Genomic DNA, 17,216 nt, shown 5'->3' on the forward strand with positions numbered 1-17,216 from the left:
CAGAACTAGGAGGAACCACTTGGGGTGAGGTTTTAATCAGAGATATATGGGGACAAAAGGGGAAACAACCCTTCCCAGATCTTGAACCCACTCCCTCCTGTCCCTCTGTGCCAACTCCCCGAGCTGTACATGGGAAGGGGACATTAGAACCAATGGTCATAATACTTGTTGCCCCCAGCAATTATTGAGTGCTTACTGGATGCCATATCACTTCGCATTCAGTGAAAGAGTCTAGGCCAGGACTTGGTGTTGGGAAAGTGCTCAATAATGTTTGCTGACTGACTAAAATAGGTCAGCAGTGGTCCAGTGCTCAGGGACTTCGCTGCTTTTAACCGTAAGTCAGCTGCCATCTCAGGAGAAAGACAGGCCCATGAGGCCATCTCCTGAATAAAACAACATTTCACTGCCTTCAACCTTCCAGGCTTTTGTTATAAATGGCAGAAACCCAACCCAAATAAGCCTCAGCAAGAAAAGGGAACTTATCAATTCATATCATTACAGCACAGAAAGTGAGGGGAGCAGGGACTCAAAGGATGTGAGTCCCTCTCTCTCCTCCTCCCCCTGCTTCTCCTCTCTGCTGGCTTCATTCTCTCCAGCTGCACATGTCCTCCACCCTCAGGGCAGGGAACACGGCTGCTTGCATCCCTTCCGCTCACAGCCTTTGAGTCCCATCACCCCAGGGTGGCCATCACCCCAGAGGCAAGAGATTCCACTCCAGTAGAAACAGCCCAGGGAAGGATGTGGACCGGCTCCACTTGGGTCACACGCCTGTATAGACCAGTCGCTGTAGCTGAAGAGATGGTGCACTAGGACGAGTTCAGCCTGGGCCACATGACCCTCGTTGGCTGGGGGAAGTCTATTGGAATCTGTTACCTGAAGGAGTAAGGTTCTTAACTGCAGGTAACAGAAGCTAACTTTTGCTGACTTACGCAGTTCAGTTGGGTGCTCACACCTGAGCTAGGGGATCATGCCTGGTGCTCACCAGGTGGAAAGAAGCCCCCAGAGTCATCACAGCCCCAGTCTGATGACTTAGGCTGTGGCTCACACCTCTGCCCCGCCACTCCCAGAACTTGATCTTGCTGCCACTGCCACCAAGGGACCATGGGCATCTTTGTGTCTGGCTTTGGACCCAGAGGCCAGCAGGAGTGTATCTAATGGGCAGAGCCCATGACATCCATGCTTCAGCTGCAAGGGAGGATAGGAAATCAAGTAACTGTATTTTAGTATTGCGGGTGGCCAAAACTCGGAACAAATGTACACCACAGGGGATATATTGCACACTCATGCAAAAGCCACCAATCACTTTGTTCCTGAGGCTTTTGTTCCTGCAGTGTGGGCCTGTTTCCACTGAAAGTCAAATGTGAGGAAATCAGATCTCCTTTTGTAACAGAGTCTACCCCATAAATCTTGGCACTTGGCAAGCGGCTCCTCTTCATGCTAAGAAGGTCACGACTTGATGTCTGGGCTGGCGAGCATCATTGCTCTTGTTCAGATTTTCCAAATGGGGTTTCTTGGGAGGCAGCGCCAGGCACCATTAATTTAAACAACTTTAATCTGATTTCTTTCCCAAGTCTGTGCTTTAATCAAAGGTCAGCTGTGACAGCTCGGTCATTAAGCTGGGTCTGTCTCCTTGATGGACATCACCTCCATAACACTGTGGATCCTTCGGTGAAGATTCCTGAGGGCAAACTGGATTGGCAGGAAGTTAAAGAGACTAGGGGCAGGGGTCCGGTCCAGGGTGGTGGGAGAATCCATCACCCTCACTGCAGAGGCTGAGCTCGGCTTCACTGAGAGGCAGAGGGGGGCCCCAGCTGCCCTCCCCAGATCTCCTGGCCATTGGGAACGCCTGACTCTGGTTTCCCATCCATCCTCCACAGGCAGCCACACCCTGCCTTAAAAAAAATCTTTTTATTGTGGTGAAACACATATAACATAAACTTCACCATTTTAATTTTTTTTCATTTTTTTGTGGGGAAGGTAATTAGGTTTACTTGTTTATTTTCAATGGAGGGACTGGGGATTGAACTCAGGACCTGGTGCCTGCTAGGCATGCACTCTACCACTGAGCTATACCCTCCCCCCATTTTAATTATTCAAAAACATACAGTTCACTGACAGTACATTCACAATGTTGTGCAATCATCACTACCATCCAGTTCCAGAACATTTTCATCACCCGCAAAGGAAACCCCGTACCCACTAGACAGTCATTCCCCATGGTCCCCCATCCCCAGCCCAAGGCAACCACTCATCTGCTCTCTGACGATAGGGCTTTGCTTGTGTTACATTAAGGATATTTCCAGATTCTATGTATGTGATTCCATATAAATGGAATCATACAGCATGTGGTCCATTGTGTCTGGCTTCTTTCCTAACGTTTTCGAGGTTCATCCAGGTTGTAGCACGTGTTAGTACCCCATTCCTTTCTATTGTTGAATAATACGCCTTTGTACAGATAAGCCACATTTTGTTTATCCATTAATCTGTGACGGACATTTGGGTTGTTTCCGCCTTTTGGCTATTGTGAATAATGCTGCTATGAATGTTGGTGCACAAGTTTTTGTCTGAACACCTGTCTTCTGTTCTTCCGGGGAGATACCTAGGGGTGGAATTGCTTGACCAGATGGTAATTCTGTGCTTAATTTTTTTGAGGACCTGCCAAACGGTTTTCACAGCGGCTGCCCCATCTTATGTTCCCACCGTCCTGCTTTTCTTGACCTGTCATCTTTAAATGCTTTGCAGTGATTTTTCTGGGCTGTCAGGCTTCCCTTCCATTACCTTGGAGACAGGCTTTTTGCATCTTCTGGTTGACAGGAGCCAGTCTGCTGAACACAGTCCAAGCTAATGTACTGATGGGGAAGGGTGAGCAATGTCCTGTCTGAGCCAAATGCTGTATCTATCACAGGGACTTCTGGAGTGAACCCCTTCATCTGTGCCCCTTAATACAGAAGAAGTGGGGCTGATGCTTGGCATTTAGGCCAGACAGGAGGGGCACTATGGCTATGACAGAAGTCCTGACTTCGGGACAGATGGGGCTTTATAGAATTGTTGGCTTTAATGACCCTGTGCCCAACACAAAGACTGCCCAATTCTGATCATGCTCTTCAGACACCTGGGGCAAATTATTCAAACAATGGGAGAACGTAAATTAAGGGGAATTATTAAAGGAACTAGGAAACTGCTTATGGGGTTTTAATTGTACTGATTAAGCTTGTGAGTTTAATTCATTCAAACGATGAATGCAAGGGCTAGGACTTTCCTTGTGCTATCCATCCAGTCACACAGCACTTACTTACTGAGCTCCTACCATGTGCTACAGCTTGGCGATGTGAAGGACACTGAGTCAAATGTGGTCTCTGTTCTTTGGGGGACATTATCCTGTGGGTCGTCTTCTGCAGTGGACAGTCACGATTCTTTCCTTGGGGTACCGCAGCACCTGCGCTGGAGGTTGGATTCCTAAGGCAACACTTGAAAAAGCCAAGGTACAGAAGAATTGTTTGATAATTCCTTTAGCTACTCATGAAGATCACTGTGCATGGCTTTTTGGCTTGTTGTTTGAGTAGAAATAGTTGTGTAAAGCTGTCCACCATATAAGGGGGAAACAAGGAAGGCATGTCTCAAGAATGCTTTTGGCTGCAAGGAACAGAGAATGCAATGCAATTGGCCAGCTTGGAAGGAAAATGTATCATTGCATGGGACGAGAAAGGCATACATAGGGCGGCTCCAAAGCTCTCTTCCCTTTGCTTTTTTGCTCTCATCAGGCTGGCTTCCTCTTGGATTCAGGCTGCAAAGTTCCAGGGGTCCTATGCAGACACAACATCACTGAGTGGAAGAAGAGGGGCTCTTTCTTCCTTGTGCCTGTTTTTCTAGAAGCTTTATAGTTTAGCTTTTACACTTCATCCTGTGAATCATCTCAACTTAATTTGTGTGTGTTGCGTGAGGTTGGGATCCAGGTTCATTATTTTTCCATACAGATATCCAGTTGTTCCAAAACCATTACCTAAAAGGATTCCCATTGGCACGTCTGTCAAAAATCAATTGTACTTGCAGATCTATTTCAGGGCTCTCTTTTTTGTTCTATTTGCCAATTTATCTTTCTTTTTGCCTGTCCCTGTCTTAATTACCATTGCTTTACAATAAGGCTTCAAATCAGGTAGTGTAAGTCCTATGACCTTGTTCTTTTGTATCTCATCTGGAGACACACTAGCACAGTTTCCTTCATGTCCCATTGGCCAGATCTGCATCAAATGCCCATTTCCAGCCCAACCATTGGCCAGGAGAATGGGACCACAGGCACGATCTAACCAATCAGAATTTCCCTTGGAGAGGGGAATGGGTCACTTCCTCCTCCAATCATGTGGAAGAAGGGTAGACGCCTGAACCAGAAAGTCAGGGTGGAAAGCCAGGCTTTCCAGGAAGATGTGGGGAAAACTTTAGGGTAAGAAGCTAACAGTGTCTGCCAAAATGTACAAAGCAGTTCAGTGGAATTTTTAATTATGGGGACGAAAGAGAGAGAAAGAGAGAGAAAGAACAAGAGAGTAAAAGGGACAGACAGTAAACTTCAACTCGTTCTGGCTTTGCTGCCAGCCACAGATGATAAGGATAAAGGTGACATCATGGCCATAAGTGACAAGAAGGCTTAGTGTACAGTACAGTGAGCAGTGACCCCTGCCAATGAGGCGGGGTCTTTCTCCTCTGATGACAGCATGGGGAGCTCAGTGACACATGAGTTCCATCCAGGAGACAGTGGGCCAGGTCTGGGTGATGGGAAGCGAGTCTTCAAGCTCTCGGTTCTGGTTTAGCTCTTTGAATTGTTTGTTCTTGCAAACATGGGGATGAGCAACAGTTCTTGTAACTCTTGACCCGCTTGAGTATTTCTTGGGACCATCTCAAACCATTCCTTATGGTACATGTGATTTGGAGGCTGGTCCCGCAGAGGGATTGGATTCAGCAGTAAATCACTCAAGCGCTGGCTGCTGGGAGCCTGCACACGGTTCTGCAGATCCTGATGCCCTGGCTCCTCCTCCTTATCCTCAGTAGCTCCATCTTCCCCAGTTGTTTGTCAGCTCCTTCGACTCCCCAAGAGTCCTGTTCCCCCGGGCCCTTGCTTAATTCTTCAATTCCTTCTAGAAGAGAGAAGCAAGGCTTTGAGGCTGCTTCTACTTCTCAGGCCCTGGGGGTGGGATCACAGAACGACAGGCAGACCTGCCTGTTTGTCTACACGGTGGCTTCTCTCTCTCTCACTTTCCCCAGGCGGATGGGTAGGATCTGACTTGAGGGCATTTCAGAGGTGCCAAGTGTCTGAAACCTGAGTCTGAGTCCAGCCCGAGGAGCTGCCCACCACGTCAGCTCTAGTTTGGTGGGAGTCCTGTACAAATCACGCCCTGCCCTGTTTCTAAGGCAGCGTGGGGTAGAGGAGCTGATCACAGGTCCTGGAGAAAGGCAGGTGTGAATGCAAAGTCCAGCCTGGACACAGGACTTCCCCGCTCTGAGCCTCAGTTTCCCCACCTGTCACGCGAAGGGTAGATGTTGACCTCAGTGGTCGTTAGAGGAAATCTAAGAAGGAGGCGTTCTGCAGAGGGTCTGGCACTCAGTAAGGACTGGGCAAATGCTACCCATCTTTAGAATTGTACTCTTTCAGGGGAATGGAGCAGGTTCCTTTAGGAAGAGGACGCGGGTGGCATGAGGTGAGAGGCGGGTGTTAGAGTCACAGAGGCTTTAATGTGGGCAAGACTAGGATGCATTTAGGGGGTGAGACATGAGGAAGCAGAAGGAAGGGAGGGGCCCCTTTTCTTTGACCAGCCAAGTGTCTAGGGCCCTGGGTTCTGATCCAGCCCCTCAGCTGGTCTTGGATCCCCATGGAGACACAGTGGACATCACTGGATTTCCAAGCCAAGGCTGAGTGTGGCCGGGTCAGCCGTAACAGTGCATGCTTCTTCTAAGTGGACGGGCCAGACCCACGGTGTTCTCCATAGCAAACATGTGATATGTTAGGAAACAAATAACTCCCCTGAGATTGCTTCTTCTGGAAATGGGGGAAAAATGTGGATTATCTTGAGTTCAAAAAATGTGGGCTCCCAGGCGGCTCGTAACGTCGAAGTGGTGGGATGGGAATTGATTGATGAAGTTGGGTTGTGTTTTCTCTGGCCTTCTGTGCTCAGCTTGGGACTGTGGGTCTTGTCACTGGGGTGACCATAGTTACATTCTTGGGGCCCATGGGCCCCCCGGAGAGGCTCAGCTGGGCCGTTCTGGGTGGGATGACGGGTGCCTGCCCAAGGCTCCCTTCCATGGCAACAGGGGGCGGCTTTGCCACAATGAGCTCAGATGTTCCCTCTCATCCTTCTTGTGTCTCCAAGGGACCCCGGAGGTGGTCCTAGAGTGATGGGGCTACAAGAACCATTGGGGTCATCTTATCAGCCCCCATCCATCTCTAGTAATTCTACAAATGGGGAAACCAAGAGCCAGAGAGGGTGAGAGCCTCACGGCTATCTGGGGACTCAAATTCATGGTCACATTCGTTTTCTTGCTTTCTTTGGCTCAGGTCCTCGGGGAAGAGGTTTATGGCTTCTTGACATCTACAAGCTCTACTCTGAACTGCTGCTGCTGTGACCTTTCTGAAATGCAGATTGGAGCAGGTTGTTTCCAGCTGAATATTCAATAGCTCCCCAGTGCCTATGCAGAAATTCCATGCCCTCTGTAAAGACAGGCAGAGCTTTTGTCCTCTCCTCTGCCATCACCCTCCGGCCGTGCGGGCTGGCAGTGGGACTCTCGTGTCCTCCTTCCTTTGCACATGCTGTTCCTGCTCCTCGGATGCCTTTCCCCTCTTGTTCTTAGAGGCTTCTCAGGCTCAATCTGTGACCTCCTCTGACCCCTTAGGCTCAGCCACTCCTTCCTGTGAGCTCCCAGAGTTCTCGGTAATTCCTCTATTAGCACTTACCTCATTGACTTAGAATTACTTGTTTACATGTCTCTTCCCCCCAGGGTGGGACGCCCGCTTTGCACATCTGTGTGTCCTCCCTCCCCCAGCAGTGCCTAGCAGAGTGCTGGGAACCCCGCTTAGCCTTGGCCAGGATTTGCAGAGTGAATGACCGAAGGCAGGTCTGTCCTCAAAGATCCCCTGCATGTTGCCTGAAATGTCGCCGTCTGTGAGCCCTGTCTGGTTCCTGGCTCCGTTTTGCCTTTGCCTTCCCACAGCTGGGGCCTCTCTTCTCTCTCCAACAGCTGGCCCAGCCCTGCCCAGACCCTGGGGCTGGCCACAGCTAGCCCAGGGAGATTTAAAGAGCCAGTGTGCGGAAGCACAGGTGACTCAACTTCCCATGAGCTCGACTGTGAGTTCTACTGTCACCTGGTCTAAGTGCTTGGCTCCCACATATACTGTGAGACAGACAGCAACCCGGAGACCATTTCCCTCAGACCCCAGGCCTTCTTACAAAAGGGCCTTGCCCTGGTCTAGAACTGAGTCCCTGAAGATGTGTGTTGCCATGGCCAGTGCCCAGCCACCAGGCCTCTTTGACACTTGTTGACCTATTTATGTGGCAAATCTTCATCAGGCACTGACCACGTGCAGGTACCAGGTCTCTGCTCCCACAGAACTCGCAGTCAGGGTGGGAGGGGCAGGGTGACACTGGTGACACAGTGTGGTCAGTGCTAGGACAAGGGGTCAGACAGGGGCTGGGGGGGGGGGTGTCCCAGGGCAAGAGTAGCCTCAGAGGTGGGGTCTGAGCTGAGATGGAGAAGGGAGCAGTTATAGAGGGGATGTAGGGGGCTTCCTCCTGGTTAAGTGCTCTGGGAGGGCAGGGGCTGGAGAAATCCACCCCCCACCCACCAACATACAGACCCAGAGCCTTCAGCCATGTCCACGGGGCTGCCTGTCCCTGTCCCGGGAGCATGATCTTCCCCGAGGAGGGACTGAAGAATAAGAGGACCGAGCTGGCCCCTCTCCCGTAGCTCTCAAAACCAGGCAGACCCACAAAAGCTGTCTCTTCTTCCTTTATTCAGGCAGTATTGAGTGCGTCCCCACCATATGCCAGGGGCTGGGCTGGGAACTGGAGCTGATGGGGGAACCAAGATGCAGCCTCGCCCTCAGGGGGCTCGAGTAGGGAGAGAGGTGTAGAAATAAGCCAGGAGAGCACAGCCTGGGACAAGCAGTGGTGGGGTACCTGACCCTCTCCAGATGGTGGAAGGGAGCACTGTCTGGGAGAAGGTGACCATACGGACCCAGGAAGCACCAATAGCACCTCCTGGGTGTCCCAGAACCCTCATGTGTAATCCATGTGATCTGGTGAGGCAGGTGGGCAGAGGGGCTGCACCCATTCTCTGGAGTCATCAGATGACCTATGACAGTGTCTTGTAATACTTAGGGGCGGCAGCACAGCCAGGGACTTGGGAGGTTTTCTAGACCTGGCTTCTAATCAAGTCTCTACTACTTGAGAGTTGAGTGACTTTGGGCAAACAACTGAACTTCAGTTTGCTCATCTGTAAAATGGGTTTCACGTTAGTGCCCCTGTCTAGGGTTGCGGCGAGCATTCAAGGAAATGATAACTGTGTGAAAACGCTTAGCACATGGTAGCTGCTCAACTTACATTAGTTGATTATAATAGCAGTAATAATAGACAGTTACTGGGAAGCACAGATCTCTGCGGAAAGAGAGTTGCAGTGTGTGTGCGTGTCGGGGAGTTTTTAGGGGACTGGGTGGAGGAAGCCACAAAAATCAGGGTCCGTGGGCGGCCCTCCAGGGCAGGGGCCATGGCGTCCCCCCTCCCTTTCCCGCCCCCGCAGCCGGGCGCGCGGTCGCCGGGAGGCGCAGGTGTCCAGTGCTGCCGGTGCTTCCATCCCTCTCTGCTTTGGCCACGGCCCCAGCTCCCTTCTGCCGTCCGCCCCGCGTCCTCCCCTAACCTTGGGTCTGGACTGGCGAGCAGCGGGGCCGGGAAAGTTTGAGTCACGGTGGAGGGGAGCGGAGGAGGCGGGCCCGTGACCCTGAACGGGGTGGGCTCTAGGACCCGCCTCGGGCTCCCAGCAGGGGGACCCCGCCGCGAGCCCGCGTCCTGCGCGCACCGGCCACGGCCCGACGGAGCGAGGTGTCGCGCGGCAGCCGCGCGTCGGGCGGCCGCTAGGCGCACCAGGGCGTCGCGCTCGGAAGGACCTGCGCGCCTCCCCCGCGGCAGGCGCAGCCCCTCGGCCGCGCTCAGCATGATGCCCCGGACGCCGCTCCTGCGGCTGCTGATGGCGGTCTCGGCGGCAGCTGCGGCGGCGGGCGCCCCCGGGACGCCCCTGTCCCCTACCACGGGGGACGCCACTCTGGCCATCGTCTTCGACGTCACCGGCTCCATGTGGGACGACCTGATGCAGGTGATGGACGGCGCCTCGCGTATTCTCGAGCGCAGCCTGAGCCGCGGCGGCCAGGCCATCGGCAACTACGCGTTGGTGCCCTTCCACGACCCAGGTAGCGCCCCCCCGCTTCCCCCGCGCCCCCCGCGTCCCGGGCCTGGCGCCCTCGCCCGGTGCGCTCACCCTCCCGCGCTGCGCCCCGGGCGCACCTGGGCCCACGCCGGCTGCACTGCGGCCCCGCGGGGACGCCTTCTTGGCGCATTCACTCTGCCTGACCCCTGGCACCTGGGGCAGGCCTTGCGGCTGCCCCTTCCTTCCCCCCCGAACCTGCTTTCCCCTTCCCGCGCGCCTCCCGGCTTGTGTTCGTCAGGCCAGTGACAGAGAGGCGGGGGCAAATGCGGTGCAGCTATCTCCTGGCTGTGCGACTTCAGCAAGTGACCGAACCGTCTGGAACCTCACTTTCCCCATTTATGAAACGAGGTGTGAACTGCCTCCCAAACTTGCCGAGAGGTTGCAATGGAGCCTTCGTGTCCAGGGCCTGACCCGCATTCGCCTCTGCGGGGTTTGCGGTTTTGCTTTTCGTTAATTCTTAAAATTTTCTCGCAGCGTGGGTTTCAGGGGCCAGAAGCGCTCCCACTGCCTCGCAAAGCGGGCGAACTCACCCGTGCCGTCCTGCCCCTCACCTGTTCTCGGTATGAAAAGGGCAGCTCTTCTCGAGCCAGGTAGCCTCCACCTGCCCTGTTCTCACTGGCAGGTCCCCTCACTGCCTCCTTCTCCCCGGCAGTTGGCACGTCGTCGCCTGCAGCCTCCTATCTTTCAGTGTTAGGGACGTGTCCTAGAAAAGGCTCCTGGAAGACCGCACTGCGGGGCGTTTCAAGGAACCTGCCCAGCGAGCTCAGACACCCAACTTTCTGAGTGGCAGGACTGCTTTTTCACCAGCATTTTTGATGGAAAACTTTAGACTTACAGCAGAATAGGTGTGTGTGTTGGGGGGGTACATGAACACCTGCCTGCCCACCACCTCGATCCTATGGTTAATTTCACTCTGTTTTATCACGTCTCTCCATCTGTCCACCTCTCTATCCAGGATAGCTTTAGAAAGCCCCCAAAATAAAAATGGCAGAATCCTTGCAGAATTGTACTGCAAAGTGTTCTTGTGCTGAGAAGGTATCAATGACCCGAGGCTGTATGAGGTAGTAAGCCCTTCTAGAAGAATTTTCCTTTATTAATCACAGCATCAGTACAGATATTTGAAAGATGGGCAACAGTGTGTGTGGCATTATTCCATGCAGCCCCTAGGCTGAGTGTGGAATCCGTCTGCTGCTGGGAGTTCTGGGCTCTGTGGGGCTCTGCAGGGCTCTGCAGGGCTCTGCAGCTCAAAGCCCAGATGCCAGGGGTCTAGAAAAAGATTTCTGGGAACATCAGAAGGACAGCTCCCACCTGGGAGTCAGGAGCAACAAGGTTGGGGGAACTGTGAAGACATGTGAGGTGTTGCCTGGGGCTTCAGCTCAGACACAGTTCACACTCTATCTCTCCAACTTTCTCACTCCCTTGCTGGGTCATGCTTAGGCTTCCAAAGATACCTCACCGAGAGAGCTGAGAGCTCATCTGATTCGCCCTTTGTCTTACAATTGGAGAAACTGAGGCTCAGGACAAGGATGGGACTTAACACAAAGCCACCTGCCAGGCTGATGTCATTTCTTATTCATAACCCATATTTGTCTCCAGAATGCTTGGCTGCAGTTTCAGGGCAGAATAGCAGCCTGTTGGAACCAGATGTGGTATCCTGGGGCCCAGGCTGGGGCCCCTAAGGGCTGTCCTCACTGCTTCCTCTCTGGCCGCCAGCTCCTTGAAGCCTTGCTTCCATGCCCCAATCTTTCCTCTTGTCTCTGGGCGCTGAGCGGGTATGTGCCTCTCCAGCCTTCGCTCCATCCTCTGTGAAACAAAAACCCCATCCTCCTCCCCGAACCATGCTCCCTACGGACACCTCAGGTCCAGTGGAGGCGGCCTCAGCGTTTACTGAGCCCCAGCTGTGTGCACAGTCTGCTGAGGCTCCCAGTGTGAAAGGGGAAGGTTTCACACCAGGGTGCGGGTAGACAGGCCATTTGGTGGTTCAGGTACCCGCTCCTGGCTATCGGTCAGGACCAAAGGCTCTCTGAGGAAGCAGCGTTGGAGCGGAACTTGAAAAACATGAAGGGAAATTTATCAGCTTTTGACCACTTATCAGGCTGATGCTGGGTGCCAGGGATGCAGTGGGGACAGAGGGCTCCCTGAGCACGTGGGGCTTGCTGGCTGGGGCCTGACATGTAGGGACAGTTGTGTGTGCGAGCCGGGGTGTAGGAAGGATGAAGTGGGAAAGTGAGGAGAAGAGAGATCGGTCCGGGCTATGGCTGTGGGACTGAGGACTCAGAGCACTGAGATTTCCTTCTATGGGTTGTGAGCAGCCACTGAGGGCTTCTGAGCAGGGATTGGAGCTGTAGTTTAGGTTTGACTGTGTCTTTTGAATCAACCAATGGAATTCCCTTTGGTAGAAGAGGAGCTAAGAGACAGGGATTTTAGCTAACACTTCAGACCCCCCAGAACTGCGTTCTGGGAGAGCCTTCTTAAAGGAAATCCTCACCTAACTCCAAAGACCACTCTTTGCAGGGCAAGTTTCAGTGGTTCTGGACTGCACATGCTTGGAGATAAACCAAGAACCTGTGCTTGGAAATAGTTTTTAAAAGTTTTTAAATTGAAAAAAAAAAAAAAAGTGGTATGTTCCCAAACCACAAAGCTAGAATTTTGCTAATGGTTATATTTTGGCTGAAATTTAGGTTGTTTTCCATTTTTTGCTATTAAAATGTTGCAGAAAGCACTCTGGTGTGTATATCTTTGTCTGCATCTTTGATTCGTTCCCCTCACCCGCCCCATTGGATTAAGTTTTTGGAAGTGGAGTTCCGAGGTCATTTTAAACACACGGAGTGGGTGGACAACTCTTCAAATTGTTTTCCAAAATGTTTTGGGTGTTTAAACTTGCCAGAAGCATTTGAGCAGACTGTTTCAGGGTAGCTGCCCCCAACACCAAGGAATAAGGATAAAACATTTTCCCCCTAATTCAGAAGATGGAAAATGGTATCTTCTTGTTTTAATTGCTAGTGAGGTTCAGGAAGTTTTCAAAGTGTTCACTAGATTTTTTTGTGTATGGATTTCTTCTTTTGTAAATTGTCGGTTCTTTTACTCATTTTTCCGTGGGGATTTTAGTGGTTCTCTTATCAGTCAGTATGAGGACTTTATATTGATGACATTAATTGTCTTCTGTCATGTGGTTAGTATTTTTCCTGGTGGCTTGCCTTTTAGTATTTGTGGTTCCTGAAGTCCTGAAGTTTTAAGTGTTCATGTAGCAAAATCTATGGACTTTTTTTTCCCTTTGTAATTTCTTCACTTTCTTGTTTAACAGTTCAGGGTTTTTTTTCCTATCACAAGATCAGTTAGTTACGTGTTCTAGAGTTTCTCCATTTGTTTTCTTTTTTCTCTTCATATTTAATTTTTTAGCCTGGGATTTAAAAAAATTGGTGAATGGTGTCAAAAATAATTTAATGTAATTCTCCTAGAATGGGATAGTCTATTGTTCATGTTTATTTTTTGAATAATCCTTTCTTTTTCATTCATTTGGATCCTGCGTTTATCCAGAATTACTTTAAAGAATTTATCTGGGCTTTCTGTTCTGCCCCATTGTCTGACAATTCTTGTGCCAGGAGCACATTAGATTCATTATCTGGGTTTATAGTATTTAGGTCAAATTCTTTTCTTATTCTTTTTAAAAAATAATTTCCCCCAGCTTTATTGAGATATAATTGACACATAATTTTGGGTTAAAGATGTCCAGTGTGTTGATTTGATGCATTTATATATCGCAAGGTGATTACCACTATGGTGTTAGCTAACATCTCTGTCATTCACATAATTTCCATTTCTTTTTTGTGGTGAGAACATTTGGGATGTTCTTTCTTGGCAACATACTCAAGTACGTATTATAGTATTATTAGCTATAATTACTATGCTGTACATGAGATCCCCAGAATTTATTCACCTTATAGCTGAATGATTGTATCCTTTGATCACTATCTCTCCATTTCTTCCACTCCCTGATCCTGGGTAACCACCACTCTCCTCTCTGTTTCTATGAGTTCCACTTATTTTTTTTTTTTTTAGATTCCACATATAGATGAGAACATACAATATTTGTCTTTCTCTGTCTGACTCATTTCACTTAGCATAATGCCCTCAAGATCCATCCAAGTTGTCCCAAACATCAGGATTTCCTTCTTTCTCATGGCCAAATAATATTCCATTGTTTAAATGTGTATACATCTAAACATACTGCATCTTCTTTATCCATTCATCAGTTGACAGTTTAAAAATTGTAATAAACTTTCAACTTTCGAACACTTTTAAATTTACCGAATTATTGCCAAGGTAGTACAGCCATTCCCATATACCCAGCACCCAGCTTTCCCTGTTATTAACATTGTACATTATGATGGTAACTTTATTACAATTAACAAACCAGTATTGATATGTTATTATTAACTGAAGTCCATTCTTTGTTCAGATTGCCTCAGTTTTTCCTTAACATCTGTTCCAGGATCCCAGCCAGGATCCCACATTCCATTTAGTTGTCATGTCCCCTTGGCTCCTTCTGGCTGTAATGGTTTCTCAGACTTTGATTTTGATGATCTTGACGGCTTTGATGAGAACTGCTTAGAGATTTTGTCCCTCAGTCATGATTTGCCAGAGGTTTTTCTCCAGTTAGACCAGGCAATGGGAGGAAGACAACAGAGGAACAATGACGTTCTCATCACATCAGATCAAAGGTACCTGCTATCAATAGTGACTTCTCAGTGTTGATGCTGACTGTGATCAGCTGGCTAAGGTTGTCAGGCATCTTCAGTGTGAAGTTACTTTCTTCTTTCTCCCTTTCTGTACCGTCCTCTTTGTCAGAAAGTCACTACACGCATCCCACACTTAAGAAGTAGGCAGTTGTGGTCCATCTCCTTGAACGTGGAGTGTCTGCATGAATCATCTGGACTTCTTCTGCGTGACAGCTGACTCTTTGCCCCATTTATTTATTTATTCAATCATTTATATATATCAGTATGGACTAATAGATACCTGTTTTATACTTTGAGTTATAATCCAATACTACTTTATTTATTTTGTTTGCTCAAGTTTTTCCAACTTTGGTCATTGGAAGCACTTTGATTTGGCTTCTGTGTGTCTTTGACATACCCCATTGTTGTGAAATTTTTTTTTAAAGCACTTTCTTACATTCTGACACTAGTAAAATCTTCCAGGCTCATCTATTTCCTGCCTCAGTCCTAGAACGAGCAATTTAAGGAGCCTTAGTTCCTTTTATTAAAAGATGGTAATAGACATGAAAATCTGAGTGCTAGGTGTGCTTGTTGCCACTGGGGTGTCATTGCTTCCAGACCCTTAGCTGACAGCAGGGAGATACTTCCTGTACCTGTAATCTGTGCATATACCTGTATATATCTAAAAATATTTCTATATGTAACCATCTGTATCTGTATCAAGCTGAACATGAGTCCATTCTGATGTCTCCAGCTCTCCTTCCTTACAACCTGAATCCTTCCGACCTCTTACTCTTGCTTGTCTACAACCTCCCACTCCAACAGCGGCTAACCTGGCTCATCCATCACCCACTGCCCACTTACTTACTTGTTCAGCTCCAGTACACTTATACTGGTCTTAGCTTTGCTAACTTGTACCCCCTGCAAAACAACTTTATTAACTAGAATACAGTTCCTTTACCTTTAGTCTTATAGACTCAACTTATTTCCAGAGTTATGTAGCCCCTGCACCTTTTTCATGTTCGTTTTATCCATCTTCTTCATTTTCAAAAATTCTTGAATGTGTATTCTTTCAGAAGAAAAGTAGAAAAACTTAGTCAACCCCCCCCCCCAATTCCTACTATGATTTTGCTTAGAATTGTGTTAAATCTTGATTTTGGAAAGAATTATCATTTAAAAAAATGCAGTTGTTTCCATCTAGGAGACTTCTTCCTTTTTTCCACATATTTATTTCCCTTAGTAAAAACTTATAGGTTTTTTTTCCTTATAGTTTCCACCCATTTCTTTTTAAGATCATTTCTAAATATTTTGGTTTTCGTATGACTATTTTGACCAGGAATTTTTTTCCATTACATTTTTTGCAAATGACTATTGCTAATGTGTTGGAAAGCATTTTATTTTCATACATTTATTTTGTTTCCAAGTTTCTTACTGAAGAAAAAAAAAAACAGTTCTAATTTTTGGGGGTAGTGCCTTGAGTTTTCTTAGTTGACAGCCACAGCCTTTCCAAGTTATAATATTGTCTCTTCTTTTCCAATCACATAATTTGCTTGTTTGGAACGTTTTGTGGTAGTTAGCAGCTAGAACTCTTAGAACAGTGTTAAGTGATGGTGGTGGCTGAAATCGGTCTTGTACAGCATTCTGATTGTACATCGTTGTTTGATGCTGCTTCTTGCTCTGAGGTTTTCTTCATCAGGTGAAGGAAGATGCTTTCATCCCTAATTTGCTAAGGGTGAAAAAGAACACGCGCTCCAAACAAAAAACCCAGGTGGGGGATAGGTGCTGAATTTTAGCCAGTGACTTTCTGGCTTTGTTGAGATATTTGTAAGGTTTTTCTCCTGTTGACTTGATGTGATTCCTTTCGTTTTGACCTTTTCCACATCCCTTGGGTAAACCCTGCTCGGTCATGGTAGATCATTCTTTAATAGACAGCTGGGTTCTATTTGCTGGCGTTTTGTTTAGGAGTTTGGCATTTATTTCAGTATGTATGATCAGTAAGTGATATTCTTCCTTTGTGGTTTTGCCCAGCTTTGGCATCAGGGCTTAGCTCTTTTAGTTAATAACTGAAATTATTAAGTTTCCTGAGAAGTTTACACATTTAATACATGCTTGTTTCATGTTCTAATAACACTGCTCTCAAGAGATGCAAACCCTTTTAATAATTTTGTCTGCTTTGAGGCTGTGTGTGTGTAATTCAGTTGAATACATACATACACTTAGCTTTTTTATTATATAAAAAATGGGATCATACTATGCGTACTGTTTGCAACTTGCTCCTTCTCTCCCACATAATATATCATGGATATCTTTTCATGGTAGGAAATACAGACCCACCCCATTGTTTTAATGGCTACAGAAGGTGTTACAGGAGGGATCTTAATTTATCTTATTTTGATTTATCCACCCATCCCCATATTGTGGAAAATAAGTTGCTTTCAGTACCCACACATTTGCAAAAACATATCTATAGGATGGATGCTCAGAAGTGTAATTGCATTCTTAAGGCATGTGAGCATTTTCTATTTTAATAGATATCAGCAAACTGTCCTCTGAAAATGCTGTACCATCTTGCCCTCCTACCAGAAGAGTGGGAGGTTGCTTTCTTTGCACACCCTTGCTGGCATCCAGGGACACCACCCTTCCCTTTTTGGCTAATTCAGTAGGTGAGAAGTGGTGACCTGTTTCAATTTGCATATGTCTGATTGAGGGTGAGTTTGAGCATCTACTCTGGGTCGGCAGATGCACGGTCAGCTTTCCCTGGGGAAGAGGAGGTTTTAGTTGGTCAGTGGCAAGGATGCAGGCAGAGCAAACATGTTCAGTTCACAGGACTGCCTGTGAGCTGGGGCAGCTGTGCCTGCGGCTGCATGCTCTAATGTGTGTGTGTGTGTGTGTGTGTGTGCGTGCGCGCGCTGCACCCCGGAGTGACATTGCTATTAACCAGCCTCTCATCATGAAATAGATACAGTCAGTCCTTGCTCTGTGAGAAAAATCCAGCCCCCTGCCCTGGCCCTGGTGCTTCTCTCCTTGGAGGCCTGTGAG

The 17,216-nt window shown here is 48.4% G+C and overlaps 1 protein-coding gene across 1 annotated transcript in view; it reads left to right on the forward strand.

Moving 5' to 3' along the window:
* Positions 1-9,189: 9,189 nt before the first annotated feature.
* The window catches only part of HMCN2 (hemicentin 2), a 150,051-nt gene continuing 142,024 nt past the window's right edge, over positions 9,190-17,216 (forward strand). The window contains exon 1 of the mRNA XM_064490616.1: positions 9,190-9,442. Coding sequence (XP_064346686.1) covers positions 9,190-9,442 — 253 coding nt within the window. The remainder of the gene's footprint in view (positions 9,443-17,216) is intronic.

This window comes from Camelus dromedarius, chromosome 10, assembly GCF_036321535.1.
Source record: "Camelus dromedarius isolate mCamDro1 chromosome 10, mCamDro1.pat, whole genome shotgun sequence".
NCBI classification, from domain to species: Eukaryota; Metazoa; Chordata; class Mammalia; order Artiodactyla; family Camelidae; genus Camelus; species Camelus dromedarius.